This window comes from Oryx dammah, unplaced genomic scaffold (assembly GCF_014754425.2).
Source record: "Oryx dammah isolate SB20612 unplaced genomic scaffold, SCBI_Odam_1.1 HiC_scaffold_3, whole genome shotgun sequence".
NCBI classification, from domain to species: Eukaryota; Metazoa; Chordata; class Mammalia; order Artiodactyla; family Bovidae; genus Oryx; species Oryx dammah.
The window spans coordinates 4,590,518-4,611,865 of NW_024070187.1; the positions used below are offsets into that span (position 1 = coordinate 4,590,518).

Below are 21,348 nucleotides of genomic sequence, written 5' to 3' on the forward strand. Positions count from 1 at the left end.
ACAAAAACAAATGCCCTCGAGTATAAAAATAGAAGTTAAAAGACTAAATGTTTGCACTTAAAAAGGAAAAGAAAAGAACAGAAATCTCTGCGGCAGACCTTTCCTTAAAATTATCCTCACTAAATTATAATCATGCACTTTCCAGTCTCTGTAATTAAACAATAGATTTTATTTATTCCAGATGCGTTTGTCTCAAGTAAATTCAGAATGCCCATCCTTCTTTTTGGTCATTGTGAATTTATTTCATGTTTGTGGCAGACACATGGTTGGGCACACTGGATAGTTTTTAAGTGAATCTTAATGACTCGATGAATTTTCTGATTGTGTACTACATGTGGCCTATTTATCCTGATGAATCTGATCTTTTTAAGTTTTATACCATGTAATGTCTATAAGAGCTTGATGACATTTTTTACAACTATGTTCACATGTTTACGGGAATTTGCAGGACCTTGGGTGGTGGGAAGGTGATGGAGGAACTTGATTTTATCATGTTTCTCCTAGGCAGGTAGAGCTGTCGCTGCTGTTCTGAGGAATCCACAAAAATGGGAAAGGTCACGATCCCTTAATTTGTATGACATCTTCTATTCAGAAAGCCTTGGAAAGTTCCATGAAAACCTGAAAGAATGTTTTATTTACCAGACTTGAAAATGTATTACATTAGTAAGATAATGTAACTAAACAGCAGTCTATAAATATTAAATGCAAGCTTTTTAGTGGTTTGAAATATCTCTCTACTCCTAAGACAAGATTCTCAATTAGGATTTGTGGTTAAATTCATTTAATACATATTTCAAAGAAGTAAAAATAATTAACCAGACTTATCTACTTATTATCCTTGTTTACACCATTTCTAATAGTACCTTTTCATTTTCACTAAGTGAATCAGTGGGTTAACCAAGTTTACTATGTAATTGGAGATAAATTTTGCAAAATGACAGTGGAGAAGCTGCTACCGACTCCCTGGGGAACATATTATTTGCTTTTAGGCCTATTGTGGGTTTTTTGTAGTGACCAGGGTCATCCTGGGTTTTTAGTTAGTACATTGATAAATTGTTCAAGGTCCCTTTAATTTTTTTTCTTGCTTACCATATGACCATTTTACAGTTCTCAAGGTGTGTGAAAAAAGGATATGCCAGGTCAATTTGACTATTTCTTTTAACTATACTGAAAGCCCCATAGAATAAAAAGTTCAAGTTAATGCCAAAAATAAAGTCTTAGAATTCTTTCTGTGTCTTCAGTTATCCGTCAGCTGCTCCACTCCCTACCTCTTTTAGAATAATACAAATGCTTCCCATCTCTTCACTGGCATTTTCTTTAAAACTAATCCTCAGTTCATCTTCTGTGGTCCACTCTCCACTTGCCCTCTCTAGGGCTGGCAACAGAGAGCCCTGCAGAGAAGGTGGGAGAGCAAGTGGGTGAAGCAGCTCCAGTCATCACATCCTCAGACATTTAAAGCAGTCCCTCTCCATCCTCCTAGAGCAGTAGTGCTCACTCACGTTCCAGAGAGGGGGCAGCAAATATAGAAGTAAAATGTTGTGTATAAAAGGTGCTTCTTTTAGAACCTCTCCTCATTTACTCTAACATCAACTTTGACAGTAAAGAACCCATGTGTCAATGCAGGAGAGGGAGAGCTAAGAGACGCAGCTCGATCCCTGGGTCAGGAAGATCCCCTGGAGGAGGGAATGACAGCCCACTCCAGCATTCTTACCTGGAGAATCCCAGGTAAGAGGAGCCTGGCGGGCTGTGGTCCATAGGATCGCAGAGTTGGACATGACTGAAGTGACTTAGCGTGTGCACGGGGTGCACACACACACAGACACACACCCCCCCCACAGCATCAACTAATGGGATTCATATAATGTGTCTGAATTATTTTCCTTAACTCTGTGTGTATATGTATCCTATAAACTAATAACATTTAAAGTTATTTATTTTTCAGTGTCCAAACCTCTCTCTACCTTTCTATGTATTTCTAAGTATAGAATACATGATACATCTCATTGAACAATTATATTTCAAAAATAATTTCTTCTTTGACTCTAGGATGCATTGGGACTTCAAAGGATAAAACTGTTTCTCATCACCAATATCTAAATTACAGTAATCTAGGTTAGAGATTGAGGTATATAAAATCATTAGGTCAGCCTCAGCCTAGGTAAGATAGGAAGGTGTGTGCCAAATATGGAGAAAGCCTCTGACCGAACAAACAATCTCGGAGTTTTGGATTAACATCCATGTACCTGACTTACCAGATCTTTACAACTGAAACAGCTGAAGTCGATCTTCTCAGTTTAATAGGATGATACCACTTAGTTTTTCTGGGCTGAGAATCATTGTGCAACCAAGTTGATCACTCTGTCCAGCAAAATAAAAACATTTGCAACCATCTTAGCAACGTTCTACTTCTGTTGGAACTAGACCTTTGATTGTAGAAACTCAGCAAGATTTCTTGATGTGCAGACACATTTCCTGGATCACCCACCATATTACCCATTGCAGAAGTAATAATTCTGAAAGAGAAATTCTGAGAAACATTATTTACATTAAACTTTAAACCTAGATGAGCTCTAGGTACCTCGAAGGAACAAAAAGAAATGAAAGAAATAGTTATGCCATTAGAGGGCACTTTTGTAATCTCAGAAGAAAAGTCTGTTATAGACTGGCTTCAGTTCAGTTCAGTTTAGTCGCTCAGTTGTGTCCGACTCTTTGCAACCCCAAGAATCGCAGCACGCCAGGCCTCCCTGTCCATCACCAACTCCCGGAGTTCACTCAGACTCATGTCCATCGAGTCCGTGATGCCGTCCAGCCATCTCATCCTCTGTCGTCCCCTTCTCCTCCTGCCCCCAATCCCTCCCAGCATCAGAGTCTTTTCCAATGAGTCAACTCTTCACATGAGGTGGCCAAAGTACTGGCTTACCCACGGCTTATTCTTAAGAATGTATTTTCCCTTACTTATTTAAAGTGACTAATTCTTAAGTTGAATATTTAAGAATTTTTTTTTGGTAGAGAAAAAAATTCTATAAAATTTAATCCTTTAAACAATGCTTGCATAAAGCTTTAAACTTGAATCAGTGAATATAAATTGTAAAAATATGCATAATATGTCTGCATGATAGTTTTTTGATTAACTATATTTAATGCTGCTTTTAAATACATTTTGTTAGAAAAATTCTGCCCATAACCTGATCAAATTGAACAAATTATTGGGTTTCCCTAATAACTGAATATGTTTTTTTTTTCCCCCAGCAGTAGACAAATGTTATTAGATAATATTCTGAAAACAATAAGCCTATAGATATAAATTCCAGTGTTTGGAGATTCATTCTAACTTTTTTCCAGTTTGGTTAAAGAGTGATCGACATACATCACTGTGTAAGTTTAAGCCATACAGCGTGATAGTTTGATTTACATACCTTGTGAAATGATAACCACAATAGGTTCAGTTAACACCCATCTTCTCCTGTAAATACAATAAAAATAAAAGGGAGCATACTAATTTTAAACACTTTTCTGAAAAGTGTCTGTTTTGCCCATAACTGATGTACCAATTAAAACGGTTAAAACTGTTTCAGAAACAGAAAATGTGGCCTGATAGAATTTAAGCTGTGGAAATATGATATTTGTATAAAGAAAGCAAAAGATAAAGTTTAGTCTATTCTCTGTTGGTGACTATCTAAATAAAAATGTCTACCTGAGCCAGTAAAGTCAACAAGCCAGTAAAGTAATAACAAGTAAACGCTTGGGGTCTAGCCCTGTAACGTGTTTGAGATTTTGCCCTCCTTGCAAGCTATCAAGTTAGCCTGCCATAGTTTCATGGATGCTAGATACCATGAGACCCCTGGGTCAGTGACAAAGGGCTTCATTACTTAGAGCGACAGCAGGAGCCACAGATCCACAGCTGTACCATTTTCTGCCACTCACCCCCTGACCCTCGAATCTCACAGGATGATGCAAAAGGGACCTGTGGCACCAGTACCTACAGTGGGGGTTATTACAAGAGAGCAGCCCTGAGCTTAGCGAACTCGGGTTTTCATAATGGGTAATGATCACGCCTGCTCTTGGCCCCAGAAGCGTTATCTTCAAGGCTATGAATTACACAAACATCCTTGCAAAGATGGTAATCTGGAACAAAAGCAGTCAGTTCTTCTGCTTCCCACCTATGCACAGACAAGTACAGAGTCCCATGGATAACTGTCTTTAACACGTCCTCTGCATAAGCCTATCATCTGCAGTTGTTCACTTTACCGAGCATTACATCATGAAGTAGCTGATGCTGAGGAAGGTATAATAATCATATTCATCACACTTTTAAAGTCACTCCTGAGACTTTACGTTCCTCATATCGTGTTGTAGTCACTATATGATCGTACTCGTCCAAGCCTCAATTTGATTATTTTTGAGGAAAGATAAATAATATTGCCTACACCATAGGGCTGTTGCTAACATTATATGAGATAATAGATATAAAGCACTTACAAGAGTGCCTGGCATGCATCACATACACAGCGAAATTTATTAATATTGTTCTTATTAACTTAAAATTCATCTCTTACAATTAGCTGATTTAATAAGAGAAAGTTCCTCCCATGGGCAGCTGAGGATGCTGGAAAAATTTCCACCAGTCATAACTAGCTAGCCCTCTAACCCTGGGGCTGACCTAAATATCCCAGATACCTTGGGGCACTGGGCAGTTTGTCCTGCTCAGTTGTGTGCAGTTGACAGCTTTCAGGGCAAATACAGGGCTAATGAGGGAAGGCTGCCCTTGAGTGGTTCTAGGGCAAGTACGCCTGAGTATCTCACTCACAAGTGCTTCCCTGGCATTTTGGCTCTCCATTCCTAATAAATATGGAAAGTCAAATTCTAACCATTTCTAAAGAGATGTCTCTTGTTATCTGGACTCCTCTGCTAAAGTTTCAGAAATGCCGCTGCAAAGTAAACTGAATAAGTTTTCTTTTGTTGAAATAATGAGTATTTCTTTACAGGGTGTGTGCTAAATCACTTTGTCGTGTTCAACTCTTTGTGATCTGTGGACTGTAGCCCACCAGGCTTCTCTGTCCCTGGGATTCTCCAGGCAAGAATACTGGGGTGGGGTGCCAGGCCCTCCTTCAGGGGATCTTGCTGACCCAGGGATCGAACCCATGTCTCATGTCTCCTGCACTGGCAGGCGGGTTGTTTATCAGGTTCTTTATCTTTGCCACCTGTTTCACAGGAGCAGCATATCAAATCCCATTTGGATTTTGCATTTCTGTTAGCTACAGGACAAAGGGCATCGGAAGGGGAGAGGCTAGGTGTCATGAATGGAGGTTCCATTCAGTTTTCTCTACCATGTCCCTACTTATTTGGAATAGGTTCACTGAGTTTTGATTTTGATCTGCCAAGCCATCTTTCATAGATACAACGTTGGTCTAAGTAAGTCACGGGAGCTCCCATTAACACCCCCAGCCAGACTTGGGCTCCCCTCTTTGACAGTCAGCTGGGTATCTGAGGGACAGATAATTTAATGAAACTTAAAGAGGGATGTTTTTATTCCTAAAGTGAAAGTGAGGTCACTCAGTTGTGTCCGACTCTTTGTGACCCATGGACTGTAGTTGACCAGGCTCCTCCATCCATGGGATTCTCCAGGCAAGAATACTGGAGTGGGTTGCCATTTCCTTCCCCAGTGGATCTTCCCGACCCAGGGATTAAACCCCAGTCTCCCACATTACAGGCAGACTCTTCACCGTCTGAGCCACCAGGGAATCTGCCAGCTATTTGGGAAGAGGATTTTAGTGCTCAGTCATTGTTCATTTTCAGATTTTAGAAAAACCTTCTATCCAAACCGTTCATAAAATTGAGGTCCAGAATGTGAAGTCAATTGCCTAAGATTACAGTTTTAATTAGGAGCTGAGACCAAAAAGCCAACTTTCTTAACATTCGGTCATTCAATGACATTGAATTTTCATTCAATCTCAATACAATTGAGAAATAAGGATGGGAAATAAGAACCTCTATTGCTTTCTTGAGAGAGATTATAGAGGATAAATGTTTGGGCTTTGCAGTCAGATTCTCCTGGGTTTATATCCTTTCTCTGCTTATGTTAAAGGAGGTTTGTTCTTATATGAGGCTAGTACATACTTCATAACGTTACTGTGAAGATTAAATGCAATAGTGCAGTTAATGGACTTAACACTGTGTTTTGCACATGCAGGTGGGTATGCTCAGTCATACCTGACCAACTCTTTGTGACCCTATGAACTGCAGCCTGTGAGGCTCCTCTGTCCATAGGATTTTCCAGGCAAGAATATTGGAGTGGTTTGCCATTTCCTTCTCTAGGGGATCTCCCCGCATCTTCTGCAGTGCCGGCGGATTCTTTACCTCTGAGCCACCAGGGATGCCTGCATATTTTGCACACAATAATTCTTAAATACTGCAGATATTTTGTATGGAAAGTTGCAGAGCAATGATAGATAACGACTTTTGAAAAAGCAAGTTACATGAACTTTCTGAGCAAGCAAGCTCACTGGGAAAAATTACTTCTCAAACTCTCATTTAAAAAAAAGAAAAGAAAAGTATATTCCCCTCAAAAAATATGTTCAGTTGTATGAATATATTTTTGGTAGCCCTCAAAGAAGGATAAAATTAAAGTGAAGTGATGGTTTAAGTAGAAGTGACCTCATAGCTATAGCAATGGCCTTTTAGAAACAAAACTGGCATTCAAATCATCTCAAATTATTGCAAATATTTGCATTTGACTCGCACTATTTAAAGTACTTCAATGTAAAAACAATATATTTCCCTAATGCTTGAATTCGCTGATGTATGTTGTCAAAGAGATAAGGGAAAACAACTCCGTTCAGAGGTTTTTTCTGAGGAAAACTGGCACCAAATCCTCAAAGGAAGCAAAGCCTTTCACAAGCACTTGACGTGAAAAGAAGCTTACCTGCCTGAAGCTTCCTGTTGGGAGAAGGGCACACGCAGAAGGTGGTGTCCTTGAAAACACCCCTCCAGCAAGGTGCCCTAGAGGGCGATCCATGACTGTTTATGTCTTTTAATGGAAAGTCAGTGATTAATGCCAAAATGTAAGACTGGGATGGTAAATACATAACTCTGCTGGAGATTAAGGCAGCTGACCTAACTATAGAACTTTCCAATGGTCTTTCTTGATTTAAAGTGGGAATCCAAGCCTGCTTTTTAATATGGTGAAGGTTTATATATATATATAAAAGGGTTCTTTTGTTTCAAAAGCTGTTTAGTAACTGAAATTCTGGTGAATCCATCATCAACTCAATGAAATACTTTGAAAAACAAACCAGCAAAGTTGCCCTCAAGCTCATGTGTATGTATCCAGAGTACATAATACAGTTTTTTTCTGTGGAAACCAAAATAGTGTTAACCATCAGAAAGTTTGCAAATTGCCCAATGTTTTGCCTGTAGAATTAACATAAGCAATTATTTTTGTTGCCCCAGGATGGTGCCTCTCCACTGGTGTATGCTGTGGCTGCTGTTACCACTCAGCTCAAGGACCCAGAAGTTGCCTACTCGAGATGAGGAGCTCTTTCAGATGCAAATTCGAGACAAGGCATTTTTTCATGATTCGTCAGTAATTCCAGATGGAGCTGAAATTAGCAGTTATCTCTTTAGAGACACACCTAAAAGGTATTCTCCCTGCCGTACTTCCTTTATCAATAAACTCAGAAAGGGTGTCTCTAAAAAAGAAAGTAAACTTTTAGACTTGCTTAGTTTAGATTATTTGCAATCAATCTCTGAATGAAAGTGAAAGTGTCAGTCGCTCAGTCGTGTCCGAGTCTGTGTGGCCCCATGGACTATAGCCCGCCAGGCTCCTCTGTCCATGGAATTCTCTAGGCAAGAATCCTGGAGTGCGTTGCTATTTCCTTCTCCAGGGAATCTTCCTGACCCAGGGATTGAACCTGGGTAACCTGCGTTGCAGGCAGATTCTTTACCATCTGAGCCACTGAATAGCATTGTGTATTTTTCTCTAAGTAAGAAAAAAAAAATGGTAGTGCCACTTCTAGTCACCATATAGCTCTTTGATTCTCACTGATTGTGATCTTTTGGGTGGAGAGAGTAGATTTTCTTTTCTTCTGGGTGGTAGGAAATTTCTAAGTATGACTCTGGAGGATAAATGAAATTATTTAATACATGTGATTCTTCAGGGGTTTGCATTGACTTATAAGGATATTTCTTTGATCAATAGGGTTTTGAAAGCATCAAACCAAAAAGTGATGAGCTCATTTATCTTCATGCCAACATCAACAAACTGAGTTCATATCATGCTTCTAAATACTTTGACCTTTAAAAATTACATATCAGTTCAGTTCAGTTCAGTTGCTCAGTCGTGTCCAACTCTTTGTGACCCCATGAATCGCAGCACACCAGGCCTCCCTGTCCATCACCATCTCCTGGAGTTCACTCAAACTCACATCCATCGAGTTGGTGATGCCATCTAGCCATCTCATCCTCTGTTATCCCCTTCTCCTCCTGCCCCCAAACCCTCCCAGCATCAGAGTCTTTACCAATGAGTCAATTCTTCGCATGAGGTGGCCAAAGTACTGGAGTTTCAGCTTTAGCATCATTCCTTCCAAAGAACACCCAGGGCTGACCTCCTTTAGAATGGACCGGTTGGATCTCCTTGCTGTCCAAGGGACTCTCAAGAGTCTTCTCCAACACCACAGTTCAAAAGCATCAGTTCTTCAGCACTCAGCTTTCTTCACGATCATACAAATATATATATATATATCATATAAACTACATATATTTAAAGTTACTTATTTTGCAGTGCCCAAACTCCTCTTTATCATATTTCAAAAACAACTTCTCCTTTTAACTTGGGGTGCCTTGGTATTCCAAAGGTTAATACTATATGTCATCATCAACAATTCATTTTCCAAAGATTGAGGTATAGCAAATCATTAGGGCATTTTTCTCTTGTCACTTCAGTTTTGATTGACACTAAGAATGGAAGGTGGTTCTCCCCTTCTACTGAGTGGCAAAGTCATGTTGCCATCTGGACAGTCTGAACGAGAGTAAATAATAAGTTTACTTGTGACTGATGTGACCTGTTGTTTGGGTATCATTTCAGTACCACCTGAATGAAAGTATTCATTTTAATGAAGGTAATAGATTAGGAACTGATTTGTCAGTAATACATAAAATAATTATGGCTCTTTCAAGGACATTCATAAGAATAAATAAAGGCACAAAATGCAAGGATAATTACACTGAAGAAACGACGTCTTGGTATTTACAGAGATTTAGTCTGTGTAAACAGGGAAGGGCAGGGAAGGCAGTTCTAATGATTCAAATTAGTCTTATTAAATATCAGCTGAATTCATGCCAAACCATTTTGCTTTTTATATCCTTTTGTCTCTTGAAATATTTGAGTGAATGCAAATTTTTCTTTAACGATTTCTTTGATTTTCCATATGGACTTGTACACTACTTTGCAGCATTCTTGAAAAGACAACATTCTTTATTATGTAATCATATCACTTAATCAAATAAATAGTTTACCCTTGATCTTCCAGTCTCTTACAAATTAAATAAGTTTTGGTTTTAAGAGCTGTCTTAAAATTACATTTTTTTCCTTTCAAGCAACATGTTTTTATTATAAGACGTTTCAGAACAACACATGCTCCTTTCCTCCCTATGTTTTCAGTTTGTTCATTCCTTTGGTCTTTTCTTCCTCACAAACAATGATTGGAGACTTTGATATCTACATTTGGATGTAATGTTAACTTACACTAGTTAAAGAGTTGAAGCCACAGTCATTTCTAGAGCTAAAATATGTGACAGGAGATACGCATAAGCATTGTTGATATTACAGCTAAAGATGAAATTCCAGATAAGGTTTGGCAGCAGAGAACAGCAAAAGAAAACAAATTCATTAATTATTCTTATGTTTATACATAAATTCCAGAGTCTAAATGGTTCATGGAGTGTTTATCCCTCACTCCAGCATTATACTTTGGAGCATATTTATCACATTTCGGTCTCTCTCCCTAGCCAGTGAATACCTGAAGTTTGTAAAGCATATCCTATCATCTCTGATTGCAGCTCCTTCCACAAGTGTGCTGAGCATGGTAGACAATACATGTTTGTCAAATTGCTAAAGTTTATTCAGATTATCTTTAATCCCTAAATGATAAGTGTTTCCATATGAAGATGTTGACTTAGAGGGACTCCCTGAAGTTTTATATGTATAATGATTACCTTGTGGAATGCAGGCATTGTTTTCTTTGTTATTGGTTGCTTATGGCCTGTATTCAAGTTACTAAGACACAGTTGCTTACTTTGGGAAACAAACTACTTTCTTGACTGAAATGAGAAGAGAAGATAATAAATGAACTTGCACATGGATTTCAGCACGGGTTAGCTCTGCTACCCACATAAAAATAAAAAACAAAAGCAGAAAATTTTGAATACCTTTTATATTACATGATGCTAAAGAAATTATTTTGTCTTACCTAATTCTCTGTAATGTAGATAGGTTCAGTTGTGTTTATGTGCTTAATATCACCTATGCAACCTGGCCAAAGGAACAAAACTCTACTGTCCAAATCTGACTGAATTGAAAATTAAACCATTTGGCACCCATCTTTATGGATGCTTAAGGTACATAAAATCCATACTGTGAACAAGTCAATAATCTAGTTATTTTGCCTGGATGACTGCCTATCTTTATTCTGAACAAGTCGTTTTTACTTTTATAGGGCCTTCACTTTATTTGTCCTTCTACAGCCCTAACTCCACCCTCCAATTCCTAATTCATCTTTGAATAGGGGTAGCGGGAGCATACATTTCCATCCAGATTTTGTATCTTCAGGTAGATTCTAAGCATAGGTATCCTCAGGCTAGAATAAGGTGGGTGTTATGATTCTCCTGTTCTATTTATTCATTTAGTAATTTACTCATTAAAAAGGTTTATCAAGACCTTCTGCATGCAGAAATCTGTGCTAAATGCTGGCAATAAAATGACATGGAAAATGAACCCTAAATGGGCCTTTGTGGGGGAAATGACATAAATCAAATAATAACATTACACAAATTAAACAGGTGCCCCAAGCGAAAAGTGTAGGACACTCAGAGTATGTGAAGAACCTGAGCCACACCAGTAAGAGAAAGTGAAGAAGTGACAGAGAGTAAGGGCATGTATATTAACTATATTTCAATTAAAATTATTTATTTTTCATATATATTAGTTAGGACTAAAGGGTGTGTTTCAGGCAGAGAAAACATCCCAATGGCTCAAAGATGGGATTGAGTCTGGAAAACAAAAGAAGCCCTATGTGGCCCAAGCACAGAAAGCAAAAGGGATAATGACATAGGAGTAACACTGGCAGAGGTCCCCCCACTGAGGAATTTCAGGCTCTCTGACCAGTTAAGCACTTTTTTCCAAAAGCAAACAGCTAAACCTATTTGTTAATTAATTCAACAAATATTTATGAAGAATTATTTTGTTCCCTAAGTTTTGAACCAAATACTCTGCCCTCTTGTAGTTTGCATTCTAGTCAGGAGAGGTGGAAAATTTAAAAAAAAAAAAAAAAGAAAGAAAGAAAGAAAGCATATGTAATACATCAGCTAGTGATATAAGTGCTTTGAAGAGAAATGAAGAGTAGAAGAACTTCACGAGTAGGAAGGGAATATCTTCCATAAAGAGTCAGAGTAGGTCTATGGTGAGATAGTGCTTGAGAAGGGAACTGAGGCAGTGACTGATCAAGTAAGGTCAACAGCTAGAGGATGAGCATCTCAGATGGTGGTTATTCAGTTGCTCAGTGGAGTCCTACTTTTTGCGACCCCATGGACTGCAGCACACCAGGCTTCCCTGTCCCTCACTATCTCCCAGAGTTTGCTCAAACCCATGTCCATCAGGTTGATGACGTCATCTAACCATCTCATTCTCTGTTGTCCCCATTGCCTCCTGCCCTCAATCTTTCCCATCATCATGGTCTTTTCCAATGAGTCGGTTCTTTGCATCAGGTGGCCAAAGTATTGGAGCTTCATCTCTAGCATTGGTCTGTCCAGTGAATATTCAGGGTTAGTTTCCTTTAGAATTAACTGCTTTGATCTCCTTTTAATCCAAGGGACTCTCAAGAGTCTCTTCCAACACCACAGTTCAAAAGCATCAATTCTTCAGCACTCAGACTTCTTTATGGACCAACTCACACATCTCAGGTGGAGGAACAGCAAGTAAGAGGCCCTGAGGCAATAGTGTGCCATAAATATTCCAAAGAGAGCAAGGAGCTGAGTAAAGAAGGGAAAGGATGGAGGAGACAAGTTTAGAGGTTTGGTTGGGGACCCAGATCACGGCAAGTTCTGCGGCTTTTACTCTGAATGAAACAAGTGCTTGGAGGGCTTGAGGCAAGTGTGTTCAGATTTAGGCTTACAAGGATGTCACCTTCTGGAAGGAGGTAAATAAACTGAGGAGCTCAAAGTAGAAATAAGACCATTCAGAAGGCTACTACAGTGCTCAAGAAAGAAAAAATGATGACTTGGATCTGATGTTAACAGAGAAAGTGGAACAAAGTGATGGAGTCGCTATGTTTTCAAGACGAAACCAAGAAATGTCTGCTGATTCAGTGTATGTGGAGTGGAAGAGAAAGAAAACATCAAGAATGACTCTAAAATGTTTGTCCTGAGCAACTGGAAGGTTAGGGTTGTCATTTACTGAGAAGAGACAGACTGTAAGAGAGGCTGATTGGGGGAGAGAATGAGAAGCTTGGATTAGACACCCTAAGTTTGAAATTTTCAGTATTATCTAAGGGAAAATGGCAAGAAGATTTGGTTTGGTCGCTAAGTTGTGTCCTATTCTTTGCAACCCCATGGACTATAGCCCATCAGGCTCCTCTGTCCATGGAATTCTCCAGGCAAAGATACTGGAGCAGGTTGCTATTTCCTTCTCCAGGGGATCTTCCTGACCCAGGGATAAAACTTACATATCCTGCATTGCAGACGGATTCTTTACCAGCTGAGCCACCAGGGAAACTCAGCAAGAAAATAGTTGTTTCTAAAACTTAGTTAAGAATTCAGGCTGCGGCTTCCCTGGGGGCTCAGTGGTAAAGAACCTGCCTGCCAATGCAGGAGACAGGTGTTCAATCCCTGCTCCAGGAAAATCCCACATGCCATGGAGCAGCTAAGCTCATGTGCCACAAGTACAGAGCCAGCGCTTCAGAGCCTGGGAGTTGCAACTGCTAAAGCCCGAGTGAGCTAAAGCTCAAGGCCATGCCCTGCAACAGGAGACTCAACCTCATTGAGAAGCCGGTGCTCCGCAACAGAGTGTGCTGCAACTACGCAAAGACCACGCATGACAACAAAGACCCAGAGCAGCCGTAAGTGCATTAATTCAATTATATGAGAAGAAAAGAATTCAGGTGACAATTTAAATTGGGGGACCATTAACATACAAGAGGTTAAAGCTGTGAGCCTGGGTGAGCTCACACAGGGCATGAGCATGCCAGAAAAGTGTTCTGGCACAGGTCCTTGGCTCACCTGGCAGGCTAGAGATCAGGGAGGGGAGAGGAGCCACAAAGGAGGCTGACAGAGCGGACAGACGTGGGGGTCAGGCGGGAGAAGGTATTGGGATGCATGTGGAGAGAAGCAAAGGCAAGGGATACTGAGGAGATACCATCTCTAGGAGGTGAAACCAGTGAGGAAAACCCCTGTTTCCTCCCTTGCAAGATTATGGGCTTTGAAAGATAAACGTAATCATCTAAATTATTCAGAGTAAGAAGATATAGCATTGTTATACATAGGCAATATTTATTCTCCCTAAAAAGTTTTTCTGAAGCCATCATTTAAAAAAATCTAAGAAGAATGTGTAGAACAGAATGCTTTAATCTTTCAAAATATTGTTTTAAAATCACTCAACTCTTATGACACGCTCAGTTGTGTCCAACTCTTTGTGACCCCATGGACTGGAGTCCCCAGGCTTCTCTTGTCCATGGGACTCTCCAGGCAAGAATAATGAAGTAGGTAGCCATTCCCCTAGCTAGAGAATCTTCCCAACCCAGAGATTATAACCTGAGTCTCCTGCACTGCAGGCAGATTCTTTACCGTCTGAGTCACCAGGGAAGTTCAACTTTGAAAATCACTAGGTTATTTACATTAACAGAAAATCTTAGTGATAGAGAAATGTGTCTTTCCACTGACTAACACAGTAATCTGTACCTTTTAAAAATGTTTCTCAAATGGTGATTAGATAGCTCTCTCCAAAAAGATAAGGAATAGTAAAGCTGTGAATAAAAGTCACTAATGTAAAAACCTGATGCAAAGAGCTGGCTTATTGGATAAGACCTTGATGCTGGGAAAGATTGAAAGAAAAAGACGGGGGCAGCAGTGAATGTTAGAAAGCATCACTGACTCAATGGACATGAATTTGAGCAAAGTCTAGGAGGTGGTAAAGGACAGGGGAGCCTGGCGTGCTACAGTCCATGGCATCACAAAGGGTCATACATGACTGATCGACTAAGCAACTGAACAACATCAACAATGTAAAAACATGAAGACAGTGTTATTTTGCCAGAGATCAACATGCATTCCAGAAGGACATAGCTGTAAAACTGATCTTTTGGAATACTTAGTGCCTTAGAGTGCCCTCCGTATCTTACAAATTTATCACTAAATTTATGGAAAATGCAGTACCTATAAGGTAATGTCCTTGGAAATTCCTTTGTTCTGACTTACATTGCACTGGCAGGGCCTGGGCTAAATAACACCCCCAAACTGGGTTAATTGTTTATTCTTAACCCAAGTAATATGCAATCAACACATTTCGGTTCAACATCTAATTATGTCATACCATGTTGATGGTAAATCTGGTTGCAGAACTTTGGGCTATGGACTTGCACAGTTAATGCTGAAAGTATCATGATTTGTGTCAGATAGCCAGTTTGATTTTCTGTTAAATGAACACAAATTAAACCAAGTCATTTTTCCAGTAATCTTGGTTGTTCAGTGTGAGGATAAGTTGTCACCGTCTGAAGTGGTCCACTCTCATACAGGTATTTCTTTGTGGTTGAAGAGGACAACACTCCATTGTCCGTCACAGTGACGCCCTGTGATGCACCCTTAGAGTGGAAGCTGAGCCTCCAGGAACTGCCAGAGGAGGCAAGCGGGGAAGGCTCTGGTGAGTACCCCGACAGACCTGGTCCCAGACCTCTGGATGGATGGATGGATGAAAGATATGAGACATATAGCCTTCTCTTCATGAGACAGAACTGCATGGATGCTTAGGAGAAGTTGGGCATTGAGGAAGGAGATGTGGGGAATGGGGATGACATCAGACAACTGTGATTTGGTAAAAAAAAAAAAAAAGATTGAGAGAGACAGGTGTGGGGACTGAAGGTACAGGGAAAGGCAAGAGGTTCGGATTAGCTTCCCTGGCTGTGGTTTGCAGTCCTGCCTGAACCTTGGAATCACCAGTGGGGCTTTAGATGCTGGATCCTGCCTCAGAGGTTGTGATTTAAATGCCTTGGTGTGTGATCTGGACATTGGTGTGTTAAAAGCCCCTATAGGTGATTCTAATATGCAACCAGGATGAGAGTATCTGATCTCTGGGGAGTAAAGAGTAGATAGGAAGAGAGAACAGAAGGGCATTTAGCACCCCTGGAAGTCCAGGATGAAAAGAAAGTCAGAAGGAGGCGTCGGTTAGGCATTTAAGGAAGATTCAGATGATGGAAAGCAAATAACGAGATACAAAGAAATGAGTAGAGTCTGTCTGAGGCCCTGGGTTGATGCTGCCCATGGCACCCCGCCTCACCTCCACCCCCCCCGCCCCACTTAAGGGGCAAAGGCATCCTAGCTTTAAGTAAGGCTTGAGATTGATGATGTGACAGGATGTTAGCAAGCTGGATATTTACAGTGATGGGGGAACTGTAATTAGGAAAATGTTGAAAGAGCATATGGGGAGTGATGAGACAGATAGAGGAAAGGAATAGTCATGTGACGTTTGTGTTCATCACATGGTTCAGGACTATGAAATTCTACGTACCTCACTCTCAACCTGTGCTCCGTTGGAAAAGATCTACTTCACTCTGGCTATGCAGTCATTTTCTGGGTCCTCTCATGTCTGTGCACACTGATATCTGTGTGATATCTGATAACAAAAATAAAGCAAAACATTTTAGTTTCAATGCTTTCCCTTCATTCCTCCTGGGCAAGTGTTCTACACATTGAAAATTATATCCTCTTACTGGTGGTTTATAATCTAACTCTAATGAGACTGTCCGATCCTACAAACAAAAACGAAATTAGTGAAATGGCTAGCCATCCAAGTGCAAACTGGTAGAATCTTTTTGGTAAGCAGCTTGACAGTAGGGATTAGTCTCTAAGAGATTTGCAGCCTCTGACCTAAAAATTCCGCTAATTGGAGTCTATTCTGAAGAAATCATTTAAAATCAGAAAGCCTTACATATATAAGAGCATTATTATAATGCTCAAAAGTTAACCAACTGTATTATTTCTAGTATATAATAATAAATGAGAAAAAAGGGAGGTTTCTCTAGGTACCTATATACATGATAATAAATGTTATAAAGTTACAGAGAAAAATGGAATAGTATCAATTGCATGAATCATGTAGAAGAAAACCTGATAGAAATCAAACTATTAATAAAGGACTGTCTCTGGATCATATATTAATGGAAAGTCTTTTTATCTTCTTGTATCTCCCAATTTTCTACAGGAACATGTATTCTTTTTATCATGGATAAAAACTAAATTGAATTGTTGTACAAACACCATTTAAGCTTGTGCACGTGTCCTGATGTGTAGCCTGTGCCTCATTTGTGTCTTATAGGCGATCCAGAGCCTCTAGACCAGCAGAAGCAGCAGGTCATTAACGAGGAAGGCACGGAGCTGTTCTCCTACAAAGGCAACGACGTGGAGTATTTCATATCTTCTAGTTCTCCATCTGGTTTATATCAGTTGGAGCTTCTTTCAACAGAGAAAGACACGCATTTCAAAGTCTATGCCACCACCACTCCAGAGTCTGACCAGCCCTACCCTGAACTGCCTTACGACCCGCGGGTTGACGTCACGTCCCTGGGACGCACCACGGTCACCTTGGCTTGGAAGCCGAGCCCCACCGCCTCGGTGCTGAAGCAGCCCATTCAGTACTGCGTGGTCGTCAGCAGAGAGCACAACTTCAAAAGCCTCTGCGCGGTGGAGGCCAAGCTGAGTGCGGACGACGCTTTCATGGTGGCCCCCAAACCCGGCCTGGACTTCAGCCCTTTCGACTTCGCCCACTTCGGGTTTGCTTCGGAGAACTCAGCGAAGGAGCGCGGCTTCCTGACGAAGCCTTCCCCCAAATTAGGGCGGCAGGCTCACGCGAGGCCCAGGGCGGACATTCAGAAGGTCTGCATAGGCAACAAGAACATCTTCACGGTCTCGGACCTGAAACCCGACACGCAGTACTACTTCGACGTCTTCGTGGCTAACAGCAACAGCAACATGAGCACGGCTTACCTGGGCACCTTTGCCAGGACCAAGGAGGAAGCCAAACAGAAGACGGTGGAGCTGAAGGACGGGAAAGTCACCGACGTGTTCGTCAAAAGGAAGGGGGCAAAGTTTCTAAGGTTTGCCCCCGTCCCGTCTCACCAGAAGGCCACCTTCTTCGTTCACTCTTGTCTGGACGCTGTCCAAATCCAAGTGAGAAGAGATGGGAAGCTCCTTTTGTCTCAGAATGTGGAAGGCATTCGGCAGTTTCAGCTGAGAGGAAAACCGAAAGCCAAATATCTCATCCGACTGAAGGGAAACAAGAAGGGCGCGTCTGTGCTGAAAATACTGGCTACCACCCGGCCCAGTAAGCAGTCGTTCCCCTCTCTTCCTGAAGACAGGCGCATCAAAGCCTTCGACAAGCTCCGCACCTGTTCTTCAGTCACGGTGGCTTGGCTGGGCACCCAGGAAAGGAACAAGTTTTGCATCTACAAAAAGGAAGTGGATGATAATTACAATGAAGACCAGAAGAAACGAGAGCAAAACCAATGCCTGGGCCCAGATACGAGGAAGAAATCAGAGAAGGTCCTCTGTAAATATTTCCACAGTCAGAACCTGCAAAAAGCAGTTACCACAGAAACAATTAAAGGTCTTCAGCCTGGAAAATCTTACCTGCTGGATGTTTATGTCACAGCACATGGAGGGCACTCGGTGAAGTATCAGAGTAAAGTGGTGAAAACCAGAAAGTTCTGTTAGTCACCTCGTATGGAGATGTATCACGTAGAACTTCAGGAGAGACAGTCACATTAAGCAGGAACTGACTACTGCTCCCCCAGCTAAGACAAGTTGTGACCTATACTTGTACTACGGAAGGAAGGGTATCAACGGCTGTATATTGGACTTTATGTAACTGATTGCTGGAGGAGACTTGTTCGAGTGTGCCCCAGTGGTACCACGTGTGTGGCTGATGTCCGCTGATATCAGAGAGGCCGTCTTTAAGAAACTGCCATCCCTTGCTTTGACCACTGCATGGACTGCTTCTAAATTATTTTATTACCTAAAAATTTAAAATATGCCATTCATTGCACACAGCCACAAATGAAAATCATTCCTCTCAATAGATGCTAGGATATATATATATATAAATATATATATATATAAATTATTTTATAAAGTCTTGTTTCAAATGTCAGTGTTTCTATGATTGTAAACTATTCAATTCTTTTCCTGTTAAGGTACAGATCTAAGTATATTGAGTGGACAGCTCTTTAGTCAGTTATATTGTTATTGTAAATTCTTATCTGTTGAGTAAAATGTTTAAATACTATATGTATCTCATGTACAAAGTTGACATACATTATATTCATGTATATAAAATTAAAGATATTAGATTATATACTGATCATTTTCCCAAGTAGCAATCTTGGTGTATTCAATTTCCATTCTGTCCCCAAAACTGCGCTTTTGTGTAATTTGGCACCAGATTTGACCTTTTTCTAACAGAAGGCATGCTGCATCTCTCTAAACTTACTGTGGCATTAGAGAGTTACTGTAACTTGTATTTTGATTTTGAATAGGAGCTAGCTGTTGAGACTTGAAAGCACACCAATGTACTTAAAAGGACAAGCCCCGAATACTGTAGCTCGAGAAGTATTCCTTAATCACCTGACATACATTACCTCTATTTAAAAAATAAGCTTAAGTACAAACATTGGGATATGACAAAATTTTCCAGCTGCTTGAATGTTAGCAAAATAACTGTTTTGATTTCTAGTGGAAGCGGCAGAGCGACCATCAATTAGGACTGTAATGAGAAAACTAGAAGCTACTGTTTTGTAACATCAGTGGTCTCATACTTTTAGCTTCGATTGTTCACGAATCTTTAGGAAGTAATTTAGATATAAGGTAAAATGTGGGCAAATCATAATAGAAACATTTGTCAAAAATTCTGTGCAAGGAGCAGTTTTAGATAGTTTCACTCTCCACAGGTTCTACGCGTGAGGTGTCATGAGAACTTTGAAGGAGTCACAGGACTCTGGGATTTAAGTCAACCAGGCTGTGTGACTTCAAGTAAACCTGTTACCTCCCATTATCCCTCTTTCCTATTTATAAAATTAGGTGTGGTAGCTTTGGATAAGATGATGTTATAGGATACCTTCTATAATATGACATTGTCTTTTGTAGAATTCTGTGATTCTAAATTACAAAATGTTTCTGTAACTACAAGTGGGGCAGGTGTAATTCCTTAGCCATAACCTTTCACCTACGTGCTGGACTACCTTTCCCATGGTGGGCATGCGTGACCAGCATTCCTGGGGAGTACAGAATCACTGTGGCTTGGAGAGTAGAAGTGGTGGTCTTTATGAAAAGACCTCCTTAGCAGAGAATATCCGCCCTAAAAATGTGTCCTCTAATTCGTGAGTGTTAAGGTATCAAAACAAAATGTACCATATTTGTATGAAACAGTTTGACACCTGAAATAACTTTTTGAAAAGGAAGAAAGAACACATCCCCAATGGCTACATAATTAACCAACTTGATAACTTTAACTTTAATTAACCAACTTTAATAACTTTAAAACTGACACTATCTCAGAGATGGTCTATCCTAGGTTATAAATTCAGTGCGTTTGGAAGGAGAATCAGCTTTCTCATATTATTCACAAATATGTTATTATAGAGCAATGTGCTAAATGGGACTACAGTGAATCAGAGTTATTGTAGCTTCTGAAGGTGATGGACTTAACTCTCAGATATTGCTAAAGGCCTGGGAACCAGGCCAAGTCAGTTTAAGCGAGCCTTTACTTTTCAGCCAACTGGAATGGTGGTTTCTATATAGTCTGGATATATCAGAAAATTCTTTCATGGTCCCAGTGAAATTTGGCCTTTTAAAAATTATAGGAAAATTAAATACACATTGTGAAACTTCTTTCACTCATAAAGGAAGAGAGAAACCTATTAAAAATAAAGCTCTCTTATTTCCTGATGTGTTTAGATTTTAGGAGCATTCAGGTGAACTGAGGACAAGAAAGGAAAATTTGTTCTTAATTAATAAAAGAACTAGAACATAGCTAATATGAAAGCACCATCTTTTCTCCATTAAGCTCCAGAATAGCTATATTGAGAAGAGGGCATTTAGAATCCGAAGGACAGCCATAGTATCATGGAGGAGAAGGGATCTTTGAGGATATTTCATTCTAGTTCAGTATCTTTATTTTTTAGGCTCAAAAATAAATTGAAGACCAGAGACATGAAAAGAAATTTCTCATAGTCAAAACAAGTAAGTAGTAGAATTGCTTCGACTCCAAAATGCTTACCAGAATATAAATCACCAATTCTTGGGGGGAAAAGTCATTTAAGGATAGTTTTCCAAAAGGAAATAAAAATTTTTTCATATTTATGATTTCAAAGCAATTCATTTTTACAGACCATTTCAAATTTCCTTAAGAATGTGTGTGTAACCTTAACTGACAACTTCAAACTCGTAAGAAAAAAATATACTGGTATTTATAGAGACAGAAAGTATTCTAACCTAGGTTTACATGTGCACACAAACAGAGGTTGTAACATCATTAGTCAATTGTTTTAACCTAAAACTATTTAGAATCTATTTTTAAAAAGTATATAGCCGGTGATTTTCCTAGTTAAAATACTTTATAATCAATGTTTAGATTAATTTTTAAAACATTTATCAAAGGATTACTGCTGGAAAGGACATATACATTGCTCATTTTAGTTACTAAGAATAAACTTGAAAAAGTTATGATTTTTATATCCTGAAAAGCCAAATGAAGAGTGACTTCAAATAAAAAATTACATAGAGGAACTTTAGAGTTTGAAACAGGTTTTAATGGTTCTAAATAGTTCATCTTCAATGAAAACACATACACACAAGTTTTGACTACAATTCAAGGAA

General features: G+C 39.8%; 1 protein-coding gene across 1 annotated transcript in view; it reads left to right on the forward strand.

Annotated features, from left to right (window-relative positions):
• Nucleotides 1-18,850, forward strand: part of NDNF (neuron derived neurotrophic factor) — a 41,488-nt gene extending 22,638 nt beyond the window's left edge. The window contains exons 2-4 of the mRNA XM_040237376.1: nucleotides 7,450-7,638; nucleotides 15,000-15,124; nucleotides 16,796-18,850. Coding sequence (XP_040093310.1) covers nucleotides 7,450-7,638; nucleotides 15,000-15,124; nucleotides 16,796-18,189 — 1,708 coding nt within the window. The 3' untranslated portion in view covers nucleotides 18,190-18,850. The remainder of the gene's footprint in view (nucleotides 1-7,449; nucleotides 7,639-14,999; nucleotides 15,125-16,795) is intronic.
• The last annotated feature ends 2,498 nt before the right edge of the window (nucleotides 18,851-21,348 follow it).